We start from the raw sequence: 13,318 nt of genomic DNA, 5'->3' as shown, positions 1-13,318 counted from the left end.
AGGATGATAGGCATTCCCTGTCCTCAGTGTGTAGCATTCAGAGGCATACTGTGGGTCTGGGACCGGGGTAGCTGCAGGACCACCTCTCCCATTATGTCTGCTAAAGAGCACCACGATCGGCAGACCAAAACTTGCTCAGGATCCCAGCTGAAACTGGCCTCAACCAGGGCCAGGACTTTTTCAAGCCCAGACCTGGACCCAGCCTGGTGGAATGCTCTGCCAACTGAGATCAGGGCCCTTTATCTGCTCTTCAGGGCATGTTGGACAGAGCTTTTTCCAACAGGGCTATGGTTGAGGCCTGGAATTAGGCTTGGGCGATTCGGCCGCCAAAGCCATTCGAGGCTGGTCGAGGTCGAAGCAGCCAGCGCTGCAGTACGGGGAGGGGCGCACTGGCGCCACCTCTCCCCCCCCCCCACGCCACGGTGCAGGCTGCTTCGGCAACCGAAGCGCACAAGCCTACCTGGAATACAACACTCAGCAACGTCAGTTGACTGACCTCCCTCCCTGGAGAAACATCTGAGAGAACACAAAGAGCAGCTCCATCTGCCCGAAGAAAGAAGCCCTCCCCAGTGGCTGCATCGATTGGCCAATGTGTGGCGACAACAGTAAAATGTTTTTAAATTAATTTAACATGTCTTTTAATGGTCTAATGGCATTCTGCTTGTATTTTGTCGGTTGATGTTACCCGCCCTGAGCCTCACGGGAAGGCCAAGATATAAGAATAAAGATTATTATTATTATCCGTTTCTGCACTGGGAACTTTGCTGTCCCAGCTCCCATGTGGAAGCATAAATCCGGGGCGGATGAGGTGCACAGGGCCACGTGTTTCCCCGTGTGGGAGCAGGAAGAGGCGGGGCCACCTGTCCCAGCTCAAACTCCAGCCTGCAGCTCGGCACGAAGCTTCCAGTGTGGAAACGGTCAATGGCCTCTGCACCTGGGGTTTCTGCTGAGCTGCCCTGACTAAAATAGCTGATCAGTTTCCATAGCGTCACTCCATGTGTTGCTCGTTGGGCCGTAGCGTGAATTATCTGGCCACTCTCGGTCGCCTCCTGTTAAGGGAGAAGTAAGGGGGAAATATTGGAAATAATTCAAAGGGTGATTAAGGGCTTAGAAGGGATTACATGAGAGGAAAGTAAATGGGCATGTTTAGCTTTGAGGCAGAAAGTTAGGATGGTAGTTTGCGAACAGGCTTCAGACCTTGGCATACTTAGAAGGCTGTTGTGTTGGACTGAGGAGCCTGGCTCTGTCTGCTGAAGCTGATTCTGGAGTCTTGGACTCCCATTTCCCCCCTCCCCTGACAAATTTGACCCAGGCATCCTGTACATTGTAAGCCTTTGTCAAAAATGGGCAGGCCATGCTTACCCCAAGCACAGAGCGGCCCTTCTAAATGAGTGAAGGATTTTCGGCTGTGTTCAAAAGAACCATCTTTTTTTTTCTTTTGGGTTCATTAAAAAAAAAAACACATAGAAATCCGTACTGAGGAACGCTCTTGTTGTGAAGGTCAGAGAAGGGTGGAAAAAAATCACATTTCATTGAACATCCAGATGTTTTTTTCACAGAGCACAAACTGCAAAGTTGGCTGTTGGTGTCATTTTCTTCTTTTTTAGCATAGTGTGAGGTATGTAACAAGCCTCAAACTGCCACAGTGATCTCAGAGTTACTTTGGAAAGATAACTGCAGCTGGAGCTTGCCAGGGATCCAATCCCAAGTCCTTTTTGGATAGATGTGCAAACTTACAAACTGGTGGGCACCTCACTGCAAACTGTTCTTCCTGCTTCCAGGAGATACCAGCTGTGCAGTGTACAAGGCGAGAGACAGTGTGGTGTCGTGGTTAAGAGCAGTGGCCTCTAATCTGGAGCGCTGGGTTTGATTCTCCACTCCCCCACATGCAGCCAACTGGGTGACCTTGGGTCAGTCACAGTTCTGTCAGAGCTCTCTCAGCCCCACCTACCTCACACGGTGCCTGCTGTGGGGAGAGGAAGGGAAGGCGATTGGAAGTTGCTTTGTCGGAAATGTAGAGGAAAGCCTTAAAGTAGAGGAAAGCGGGATATAAAAACCAACTCTTCTTCATTGGGTGGCCCTTGTGGCAATCACAAAGTCCACCTCCCCATCTGGCTGTTGAGAGTGCTGATTGGTTAGAATCATTGAGTTGGAAGGGACCTCATGGGCCATCTAGTCCAACCCCCTGCACTATGCAGGACACTCCCAACCCTATCGCTCATCCACTGTAACCTGCCACCCCTTAAACTTTCACAGAATCAACCTCTCCGTCAGATGTCTATCCAGCCTCTGTTTAAAAACTTCCAAAGATGGAGAACCCACCACCTCCTGAGGAAGCCTGTTCCACTAAGAAACCACTCTGTCAGGAACTCCTTCCGGATGTTTTTATTTTTCTGTGCTGTCTCCAAGGCTCTTCCTAAGCAGAAAAATGGCTTTTAAGTGTTCAAAATAAATAATTGTGAAGCTGCATTCCATTGTGCAGGGTGCTTCTGGAGGGGCTTCCCTGTTGTTTTCATGGGTGACTTTTAAAAGATGGCAATTAAAGCTTTAGAGTGGATGAATATGCCAGATACCCGAGGAAGGACAGTTGTTTGCTTGTTTAAAGTAAAGACCTCCATGGTGCTTGGAAAGTAGCAAAAATCCGGCTTGGAAATGGGAGCCAGTAGAAAGTTGGCCCTGCAACAGGGAGATGGATACCTATTCCTAGAGAGGTATAAAGTCTGTCTTCTCCCTAATTTGCATCTTCTGAACTATTGCTTCTTTACTTCATTCATAATCCCCCTTCATCCCCTGGGGGCTTGCCATCTTTTAATCAGAGACAAGATCACACATGAAAAATGCTTAGCTCACTGACAGCAGCCCTTGCTAGAGGCTAACCTTTTGTCCTGTAGCCCACCCAGCCCATTTGCTCTCCATCGCCTCCACCTGCTTTTGCCCAGGCTTTAGGTTTGCTATGCCAATAGGGGTCCAAATCCTAGGGAGCTCAGCAGGGGTTGGATGTCACATACTCCACCCTCTGAAGATCCAGGGCAGGGGTAGTCAAACTGCGGCCCTCCAGATGTCCATGGACTACAATTCCCATGAGCCCCTGCCAGCGAATGCTGGCAGGGGCTCATGGGAATTGTAGTCCATGGACATCTGGAGGGCTGCAGTTTGACTACGCCTGCTCCAGGGGAATGGCTCTATGTAGGTTGGAGATCAGGAGTAATCCAGGGAGAACTCCAGGCTCCCCCTGGAGGGTGGTGACCCTACCACTCCTCCATTTCTCCTTCAGACCCAAAAGTTCTTCCCTTTGCTCTGACACTGGGCTGCTTCTTCCCTTGGGGCTGTATGCTGGTCTACCCCTTCTCCTCCAACGGACAATAAAACCGGGTTGCAAAATTAGACTGCAGTGCCCTAAAAAACAGTGAAATGTGTGCAAAATAGCAGTGTAGCCCCTACAAAATGCTAGTTGCTGTTTCTGTGGTAATTAGTAATAGGTGTGCATAGTTCCTCCTCCCCCCTGAAATCAGATGGCCTGAAAAATGCTTTGTTTTGATGGGATGGTGCCCAGTGTGTTTTAGTGGGTGGAATGCCATCAATATGCATGGCCTGTTACAGATTTATCTTACAAATCCCATTCCTCTTTCCGACGAATTTATATACAGGCCAGGAGGGGGAGGCTGAGGGAAAAGATTAAATCAACTGAGACTGAAAACAGCAAGTTACATTTTTAGGAAGAGACGTTAAAAAGGGTTATCAGGAAGAAATGGGGTGTGAAGACACAACGGGCAAAGGTATAACTGAAAGCTGATTGAGCAGCACATATAGGCTTGGTCAAGAGGGATGAATATGTTCCTTCTGAGGCATTTAGAGAATAAAGGTTGCTACAACATCCCCCGAGAGGTATTCTGGCATTGCCCCGAATCTCCACTCGGCTTCAGTGAAATCCTCTTCCTCTTTCTCTGAGCAGGACATGAATATCCTTTTGGAATTAAAATGAGCCACGTTCGAGACACTTTGCCTCAGATGCAGGGATCAAAGGACTGCGCCTGCCCTCTGGACCTTCAGGGAGCCTTCCTGATCGAGCAGCTGCCCCGGGAACTTCAGTGCCAGTTCATACTCAAGCCAAGCCGCCTGGCCTCAGGCCATCAGCTGAATGGTGAGTCTCTCTCGCCTCACAGAAGCCTCCTTCAGAGAGGGCTGGCAGTGCGTAGGAAGGAGGAGACCAGAGAAAAGAGCCTATGCCAGACAATTATATTGTGTCTGTGTGTGGCACTTGGGCATTCTTTTCTTATTAGGATGAGACATAAGGGGCAAACATGCCTAAACCAGGAAGGAAATAGCCACTTTTTCCCTGTTCTATAGGCTGTTGCTCATGAATAACTAGAGCTTTTGTTCAGCCCTGCTATACCAGGGCAGAAGGTGAGGGGCCCAGTTGCCCACTAGTCCCTTGGTTTGCACAAGCAAGTCTCTCGGCTTTAGAGCCTCCTTCCAAGGCAAAAAGGGAAGGGGGAGGAAAGAGAAGAGCAGGCTATACTTGGCGTCTGTGACACAGCGGATTTTGAAGTGTCTGTCTTCAGGTAATTCTTTCTACCTTGGGTTCTAAGGAAAGGAACTCTGCCGTGAATACCTGAAGCTGCTTTTTGTGGAGTCCGACCATGTCAGTTTAGTATTGTCTACGCCAGCCTTTCTCAACTTCTTTACATCCCTGAAACATTTTTCAGACTTCGAGAAACATCAGAAGTGGTGCGATCATGCAGAATGTGGTTGAGCAGCATGGCCATTTTGGGAGAGGTGGGGCAGGTTGGCCATGACCAGATATGGTCATATTGCACGATAAATGTTTAAGAATATTTAAAAATATATTAAAAATTAATTAGCTCCCACCCATTGGGGAAACCCTTCCAGGGCCATCAAGAAACCCCAGCGTTTCACAAAAACCTGGTTAGGAATGCCTGGTCTACTCTGACTGACAACTGGTGCTGGGGATCTTTAGCTGGAGATGCCAAGAACTGAACCTAGGACCTAGCAGGGGCTCTGCCAGCGAGCCACGGAATTCCTATATGGACTCAGAAATGGATGTCAGCCTTCAACCTATTTTTTTTGAAGTAGTGTAGCCTGAATGTCCCAGTCTGGCCTAAGTTTGTGGGCTGAGCCAGGGTGGCCACAGACAGTACTTGAGTGGGAGACAACCAAAGGAAGACTGGGATTGCTACCCAGAAAAAGGCAATGGCAAAAAATGTCTGCTCATCTGTTGCCTTGAGCACTCCATGGTTGGGGTCACCATGAGTCAGTTGTGATTTGACAGTACATTCTTCTTCATTTCTAATAAGCATCACTAAGCTAGGAGAATAAGGCCTCTTTCTGCTCTTCCCCACTCCGGAGCCCATCCCCTCATCCAGCCCTTCTTCCTTGCTTCATAGCTTTCTGTTTCTGAAGCAGTCTAGCCAGTCTGACAAACATTATCCAAAAATTCCCCCTCTGTCTTCATTGGTCCTGACTTGAATGGCCCAGGCTGACCTGACCTCATCAGGTGTCAGAAGCTAAGTAGGGTCAACTCTGGTTAACTCTTGGCTAGGAGACACCCCCCCCCCCAAAGAAGCTTAGGATTGCATTGCCAAGGCAGGCAATGGAAAACCACTTCTTGCTTTGAAAACCTTGTGGGGTTGCTGTAAGTTGACCATGACTTGATGGCACTTTCTGCCACCATCTTCATTGTCACTGATAACTCTAGTTCAGGAAGTGAAATTGTTCAAGTCTCAGAATTTCGGCCCATTTTGAGTTCTGTTGGTTAATTTATGAAGATAACCGTACCTTAACATTCCAAATGTACTCTTTATATGAAACATAGCGTCTACCTCACTGTTTCCATGCTGTCCAAGAAGGCAATGCCTGCCTGCTATTTGAAAAATGTAGGTTCTCTTGCATTTCTCAGGTTTGCCTTCTCTTGTTGAAAAACTCCTGAAACGTTCTTCAGGCTTGAGAAACCCCCAAAGTAGTGTGATGGTGCAGAATGTGGTTGGAAGGCATAGTTGTGTCCACCTCCCCCTACCTCCAGGCCCATCATTGGCCATTTTGGAAAGGGTGGGTGGGTCACCACGACCATACATGGTCATATCACCTGATAAATGTTTACCAATTTTTTAAAAAAATACATTAAAAATTAATTAACTCCCACCCATTCAGGAAACCCTTCCAGGGCCATCAAGAAACCCCAGGGTTTCATGAAACCGTGGTTCAGAAAGCCTGGGTTATAGAAACTCCATGGAGCTAAAATATATATGAAATGTAGCTCAGGATATATTTCATTCTTGCATTTTCGATACGTTCTTGGAAACCATGCGGATTAGTACCTTTAGACTTTTCACATTTAAAATTCTACTCCACGAGCCCTGGAGATTAGCATTTGTGATGGGCTTTAAGATCCAACAGAGAATTCTCCGCCTTCGTTTTGGAAACCACAGTCATTCAAATCGGTGGCCTACCCGCAGCGATGGTTCTGGGAACACTCAATGCCGTAGCACTGCTAAAACTAAATGGATGTGAAATCCTCCCCTCCTGCTGAGACACCCCAAGGGAGCAGTTCAGGCTTTCGTGGAATTCGGCATGATAGAGCTTTTCCTAAGATTTAATGTGACAAAGGGTTCCAAAACAGAAACATGTTGCTGCAGAGACACACTCCAAGCAAAGCCTGCTTTGTCAGAGTCAACTGGCCGAGTCTCAGCCTGGCTACAGGAAGACACCCAGACCGGGACCTTGTCTCTAGCGAGATCTTTTCCTCCAAGTTTGATAGACACCTAAGTGTCCACAATGTTTGTTTCTCAGCAAGACCTTTTGCACTGATGCTGCTGCCATTTCATGCGGTATATTTTATTGCCACGGACTGTCTGGCGGCCAAGTCCTTATGCAACCATCTGTTACAAGACAACAGAGTATAGTCGCTGGTCTCATCAAGCCTTGGTAACCACAGAAATACTCCCAGCGTTATGTTTGTTGCTGTTCTAAGGAAACTTGGATAGAAAAGACTCTAAAATTGCTAAACAAGCAAACATTCCTTTTTCTTCTGAATATTCAAGATAGCCCTTAATAGATTTCGAGACCAAGTTAAAGGGGAATGTGTCCTTTAATACGGTGTGTAAATTAGCATACTGCTGTTTTGAAGTGCTGTTCCAGATGGCTTTCTTGGGAGAGGATCCGATGCCTGTTTACTCAGAAGGAAGTCGTGCTGCGTTCAATAGAACTCTGAAGCAAGAGTCCGTGGGGACATTTGCTGTAGTCCCAATCCAAAGCCAAGAGCACGTTGCCCCACTGTAATAGACAAAGAGTAGCCTAACTTCAAAGGATAGCCATGTCTTATGATGGCCACTTAAAGCTCTTTTCAGCCTCACTATTCTGCAGGCCACGGAGGCGGTTTTCAGTGTGCTAGTGCCTAGGCCTTCCAGGTGCTCACAAACAGTGGGCAAGCTCCCACTTTCACCCCACCCCAGTGAGTTTAGGAACAGGGAGCGGGGAGGGGATAGCATCCATGGTTATGCTCGAGGAATTTCCCTGTGGTAAACGCCATACAGATTGGAAGGATTCCTAAAGTGTCACTTAGAAATGATGTCTCATCATCTGTGACTCCCTAGGAATTTTTCTAGTCACTCTGGTCATTACCATAGAGATTGGGAAATCCCTAGACTATCTCGGAGGACTGTGACATCACATCCACTGAGCCTTCACCTCCCCCAGTTATTTGGTCAACTTGCAATCCTGTACGGTTTTCAAGGCAAGAGACATTAAGAAGTGGTTTGCTATAGCCTGCCTCTGAGCAGTGACCCTGATGGTCTCCCATCCTGCTTAACCTCTGAGATCTGACAAGATTGAACTAGCCTGGGCTATCCAGGTCAGGGTACCATCCTTAAAATCTTCCAGCATTTGCTAGCACAAGACCTGCTTATCCCTGCTGGTGTCTGCTTTCTGAATCAGGTTTTGGCCATACAGTCCCACTGCAGCTTCCTAGTGCTTTACAATGCATATGTGAATTTCGATCTTAAATGCTACAGCATGGAAAGCTCTCAGCAATTCTCAAAACTGTAATGGGGGAGAGGATGTCTAGAGGTTCATTGCAAGTGATGGCATGGGCACTGTCCAATAGTTGCTCATGACACATAGCACAGCCATTTCCCACAAAGTGTTTGCCACGATAACTGATGTGCTATCACAATGCTGTTTTCTCAGCAGTACAGAATTTTGAGCTGAGTACTGAGAAAACTGCCCCTTCCTTGCAAGAGCTGTCTTGAGAAAGGGCAACTAAATAGCGTGGAATTGTTTGAAAGCGTAACCCACCCGAAGACTGAAGGATACAAGCACTGTATTCTTGAGGGCTTGAGGGGCATTGGGATCAGGGCACAAGAACCGAAAGCTGAGTCAGTTTGGGGGATGGGGGTAGATTGCAGCATCTGGAAAAAGCTACAGGAGGCCCAAGGTGGTACAAGGAAAGAGAAGGGCTAGGCAAGACACTCAGCTTGTCCCTGGAACTGGAGAGCTGAGGATTTCCCAGGAGTGCTGATAAAGCCGAGACTGCTGCTGTTGACGCCTGTGGGGGATCCCTTGCTTCATCTTCAGTTTTAGGTGAAGCATCTGCAGTTCCCTCTGCTGGCCAGCTGTCATGGGCACACACAGTACACAATCCGACACATGGCTGCAAATCACAATTCTCATTTAGGCCTGGGGAAGAATTAAGTGTCTAGGTCTCGTGGGGTTTTTTTTTTGCATTTTCAAAGCAAGTTATAAGCACAGTAGTAAAATTTTCTAGACTTCCATTTTCACTCAGCTGTGATTTGCTTTCATTTTTCGTCCTGGGACCTTTGCTGGGAAGGAGTTTTCACCAGCCGTCATGAGAAGAAGAGTTGTTTTTTATACCCCGTTTTCACTACACGAAGGCGCCTCAAAGCGGCTTACAATCTCCTTCCCTTCCTCTCCCTACAATAGACACCCTGTGATGTGGAGGGGGCTGAGAGAGCAGTGAAAGAAACTGCTCTTCAAGAACAACCCTAAGAGAACTGTGACTGGCCCAAGGTCACACAGCTGGCTTCATGTGGGATTGTGGGGGATCAAACCTCTTTCTCCAGATTAGAGGCCACTGCTTGTAACCCCTACAGCAGGGGTAGTCAAACTGCGGCCCTCCAGATGTCCATGGACTACAATTCCCAGGAGCCCCCTGCCAGCATTCGCTGGCAGGGGGCTCCTGGGAATTGTAGTCCATGGACATCTGGAGGGCCGCAGTTTGACTACCCCTGCCCTACAGCATGCTGGCTCTTTTCAAACAGAGCGCATCTTGAGTCAGAGGCCACTGACTTGACTGCAAGCTTTGAGCAAGAGAGTCTTCCTCCCCTTCCCAAGGTAAAAAGGAGCTTATGAGGGCATGCCGTGCAGACAAAACGACTGTTTTGCCTAAAATCCCAATTAATGTTCTGCCGCACTTAACAGGAAGGATCTAGGTGCAGAGAGATTTTTCATAATTCCATATGTACAGACAGCAGGGCTTCTGTCACTCAACGCAGTTGCTGGAAAGGCACCTAAAGCCTAACATTCTCCTCTTAGGCATGCCCCATACAGAGGAGGCAAAAATCAACTCTATGGCAGCTACCAGTGTCCCCAAAACTTGCCTTCACGTTTCCAGAACCATGGCAACCATTAAAATAAGGGTGGTTATGCGAATTCCTTCGAATAGGTTTTAAAAGAACACTTTCTTTCCTCAGAGCTAAGCCAAAAGCCATTTAAAAGGAGAAGATCCATAATCAACTGGGCCTTCTGGAGGGGCACAGGGGCCCCGCTGGACAATGCGCCCCCATCGCCAACATCTCCTTCAGCTGGGAAGCTCTTTGGCCTTTCCCTCTCCACCATCTGCGAGAATGACAACCTGCCCAAGCCTGTTTTGGTGAGTTCAGAGGTCTGAGAGCTGAAAAATCTCCGCAGCAAGGAGGTTCTAGCGTGTACCATGAGAGGGAGAACCATATATTTGTGATTTGGCTTTCTTTGTTGCTAGATGGATCTTGTACGAATTGAACATGTTGCCTGGGGAAGTAATATTGATTCTGCAAGTTATGGAGGTGTACGTGCTAATTTATCTGTTCCCCATATCTTGAATGGGCATCGTATTAAATGATTTATTGGGCCATTTTTCTGTTGACTTTCCACAAGAAGCATGCTTAAGACAGCATATGGAAGGTGTAAGCCCTGCCCTGGCATGCCTGACCTCCACCATCCTGGCTAGGTGAGGCAGGATTCACAACCAGCCTCAGCATGGGGAAAAGATGCCCTGGCCCTCTTCCTTCCCCCTGACTGGTGCATTCACCCTTTTTCCCGAGTTACATGACCTCCACTTTCTTCTTTCCTGGCCTAGCTTGGACGCCCTCCTTTTATCTGTCCCTGGGTCCCACCTCTTTCCTTGGGCCCAAACCAACCCTTCTGGCATTGATAATGGGAGGTGGTCAGCTACCTGCTCTCCAGGCTGCCACTCTTCCATCTCCCTCCCGTTCTTCCTGAAGCCTTCCTTCCCTGTCTCCCGTTGGGGTTCAGTCTGCCTGAAGGCTCTTGTTTACCTGGGCCCGTGCTGGAGGGGTGGGCTTCCCACCTCCTTTCCTGGTGCTGTGGCTGTTACCAGATTGGTTGGGGCCCTCTTTGCTCTCCCTGTTATTGCTACTTTGCGGCCATGTTGCTCCATGTAAGATCTGTCTGAGCTTCCCATGGTTTGCTTGATTATGGGGTTGGGGGAAGTCAAATCAGGGCTGGGACCAGACGAAAAGTAGTTAGCACGTCCTATATAAGCCTTGGCGTCCAGCCCAAAGTCTTATTGAGTTGATACTTAAGAGCTACCCAGGGATTTAAATGGTTGTCAAGGAACTCGGAAATGCTATTCCAGGCTGATCCTGTAGGCACTTTTGCTCCTGCTGAGGCAAAACACTGCCTATCAGAGGCAAAAGGAAAATGGGCTAGGGTAAGCGCTAGCTTCCAGCTGCGGTGGTCATACCTTGGAGCCCTGGTTGCCTGCTGCCACGCAGTAGAGTGGCCAAGGAAAATGAGTGGGGAGGGATAGGCATCACGCCAGGTCTGCAGAGTCCCTTCCAACCCAGACCTGGAAGGGACACCAACGCAATATTCTAGGATTCTCTTTGGTAAGACTGGGGGTGGGCGGGCAGGCTAAAATGCCCACCCAAGGTCAGAAGCCCACCTTGAGTGAAAATTAGACTACCGAGATAATAAAATAAAACCAAGAAGTGAAAAGGGAGGGAATCAAAGCCCCCCCCCCTTCCTGGTGCTCGCTTCTAGAGGGAGGCGCTCCCGTAGGCAGCCTCAGCAGGCTTGTGCATGTTTGCATCCAAGCCACATAGCTACTTTACCTACAGCGGGGGTAGTCAACCTGTGGTCCTCCAGATGTCTGTGGACTACAATTCCCATGAGCCCCTGCCAGCGTTTGTGACAAGGGTTGGATTTTTTAGGAATGGAGGTAGGAAGGGGATCTTATTATTGTGCTGCCATGTTGTGACATTTTAAAGTCTTTTAATGGGAGTTTTAATGGGTTTTTTAAGACATTGTAACCCGCCACGAGCCATTTGGGAGTGGCGGGAAATAAATCGAAATAATAATAATAATAATAATAATAATAATAATAATAATAATAATAATAATAATAATAATAATAATAATAATAATAATAATAATAATCTGTGAGGTTGAGTGACTGGCCCCAGGGTTTGGGGGGGGTGGTCTGATCTTGGGCTCTTCCAGATCTCCTCACCCCCTAGTTCTCACTCCTGCATTCCCCACAGAAGTGGCAGGGCTGAGGGGAAGTCTCCAAGGAGTGTCTTCTCTCCTCCTGCATGTCTTGAGAATGGGGGGGGGGGGATACGGAGGTTGCCACCCCCACCCTCCCTGACACTCACTCTGCCCTCCTGACTCCACTGTTGTTCAGACGTCCGATATCAATGGTAGCACCCATTCACCCCTTTGCTCTTCCACTCACTTCTGAGGCCGCGTGTTTTTCACTCCTGCCCCCTGCTTTCTTTTTCAGGATATGCTTTCCTTTCTCTATCAAGAGGGGCCTTTCACCCGCGGCATTTTCAGACGTTCAGCAAATGCAAAATCCTGCAGGGAGCTGAAGGAGAAACTTGACTCAGGGGCTGAAGTGCACTTACTCTGCGAGTCCATATTCGTGACAGCTTCTGTGTTTAAGGTGGGCATCTATGTAGACAGACGTTTTGGAGACGAGACCACAGTTTTAATGCTGTGCTGGTGGACTGGATGAGATTTCAAAGTACAGGCTTGGGTGTAACAGTATTGTCCCTTTCCTCCCCGCCCCCTTCCCCAGGACAACTGATTGCTCATGGGTTTTGTTCTTCTTTCTCTCTCAATAAGGATTTTCTTCGAAATATCCCAGACAGCATTTTCTCATCCCAGCTCTGTGAGCAATGGGTCTCCTTAATGGATGAAGGAAACTGTGAAGAGAAGATAAAAAGAATCTGCAGGTAGACTTAATTGTGTCATTCCTTCTGTTAAAAACAAAACAAAAAAACAATACAGACAGAAGAGAACTGTGAAATTTCTGTCTTGCAAGCCCTGTTTCAGACTACGCATGAATTTTGCTTCATGGGGCTTGATTGCTCACCTAGACAGTTTCCACATTAGCAGACATACCTTGTTTGGATTCCCTCTGGATGCCGCAAGTTGATTCTAGGCTTTCCACATTTGGGCTTTCCTCCACTCACTTCCCAGGCTGAAATTCTTGATACGCTTTACACATTTGGGTCCGATGGAGGCAGCCTCCCATCACGCTTTGCACCCTTCCCCTTTTCAAAAAAAAAAATTTTTTTTTTTGCAAAATGGTGCCTGCTTACACCTTTCTTTTTGTTGACCCCTTAATTCCAGTATTCTTCACCCTCAATTGCCTCCACCTCCCCCCCCCCAAATATATTGAATGTTGTAATTTTTTTTAAACCCAAGGTTATCATATTATAACACTGCTGTGCAAGGCTGAATTTTTAATACTTCAAAACAGCATTGTAACACGATCACTCCTTTTTTAAAAGAAAGGGCATGTTTTTCAGGACGGAGGGAGGGAGGCAGGGAAGGAAGGGGGAGGAAGGATGGCGACGAGGAAAGGGGCAGGCACAAATGACCCAAAATGGCAGGCACGGGAGAAAACCCAAATGCACGCATTTCCCCATTGAGCAGCTGCAAATTAGATTCTACCTTGACAGATGAAATCCCTGTAACTGGGAATTTCCAAAACATGCAGTAAATCAGCAGTTTGGAAAGGCAGCTTTTAATGCTGAAATGGATGGCAAAGTCATCC

General features: G+C 47.8%; 1 protein-coding gene across 6 annotated transcripts in view; it reads left to right on the top strand.

Moving 5' to 3' along the window:
• ARHGAP20 (Rho GTPase activating protein 20) overlaps positions 1-13,318 on the top strand; it is a 109,985-nt gene that overhangs the window by 90,380 nt on the left and 6,287 nt on the right. For all 6 annotated transcript variants that reach the window (XM_077341627.1, XM_077341625.1, XM_077341622.1 and 3 more), the window contains 4 exons: positions 3,953-4,141; positions 9,726-9,904; positions 12,038-12,199; positions 12,382-12,491. In XM_077341627.1, coding sequence (XP_077197742.1) covers positions 3,953-4,141; positions 9,726-9,904; positions 12,038-12,199; positions 12,382-12,491 — 640 coding nt within the window. The remainder of the gene's footprint in view (positions 1-3,952; positions 4,142-9,725; positions 9,905-12,037; positions 12,200-12,381; positions 12,492-13,318) is intronic.

The sequence above is a fragment of the Paroedura picta genome, chromosome 6 (genome assembly GCF_049243985.1).
Source record: "Paroedura picta isolate Pp20150507F chromosome 6, Ppicta_v3.0, whole genome shotgun sequence".
NCBI lineage: Eukaryota > Metazoa > Chordata > Lepidosauria > Squamata > Gekkonidae > Paroedura > Paroedura picta.
Note: the sequence above shows the minus strand (reverse complement) of the source record. Positions and strands in the feature narration are given on the sequence as shown.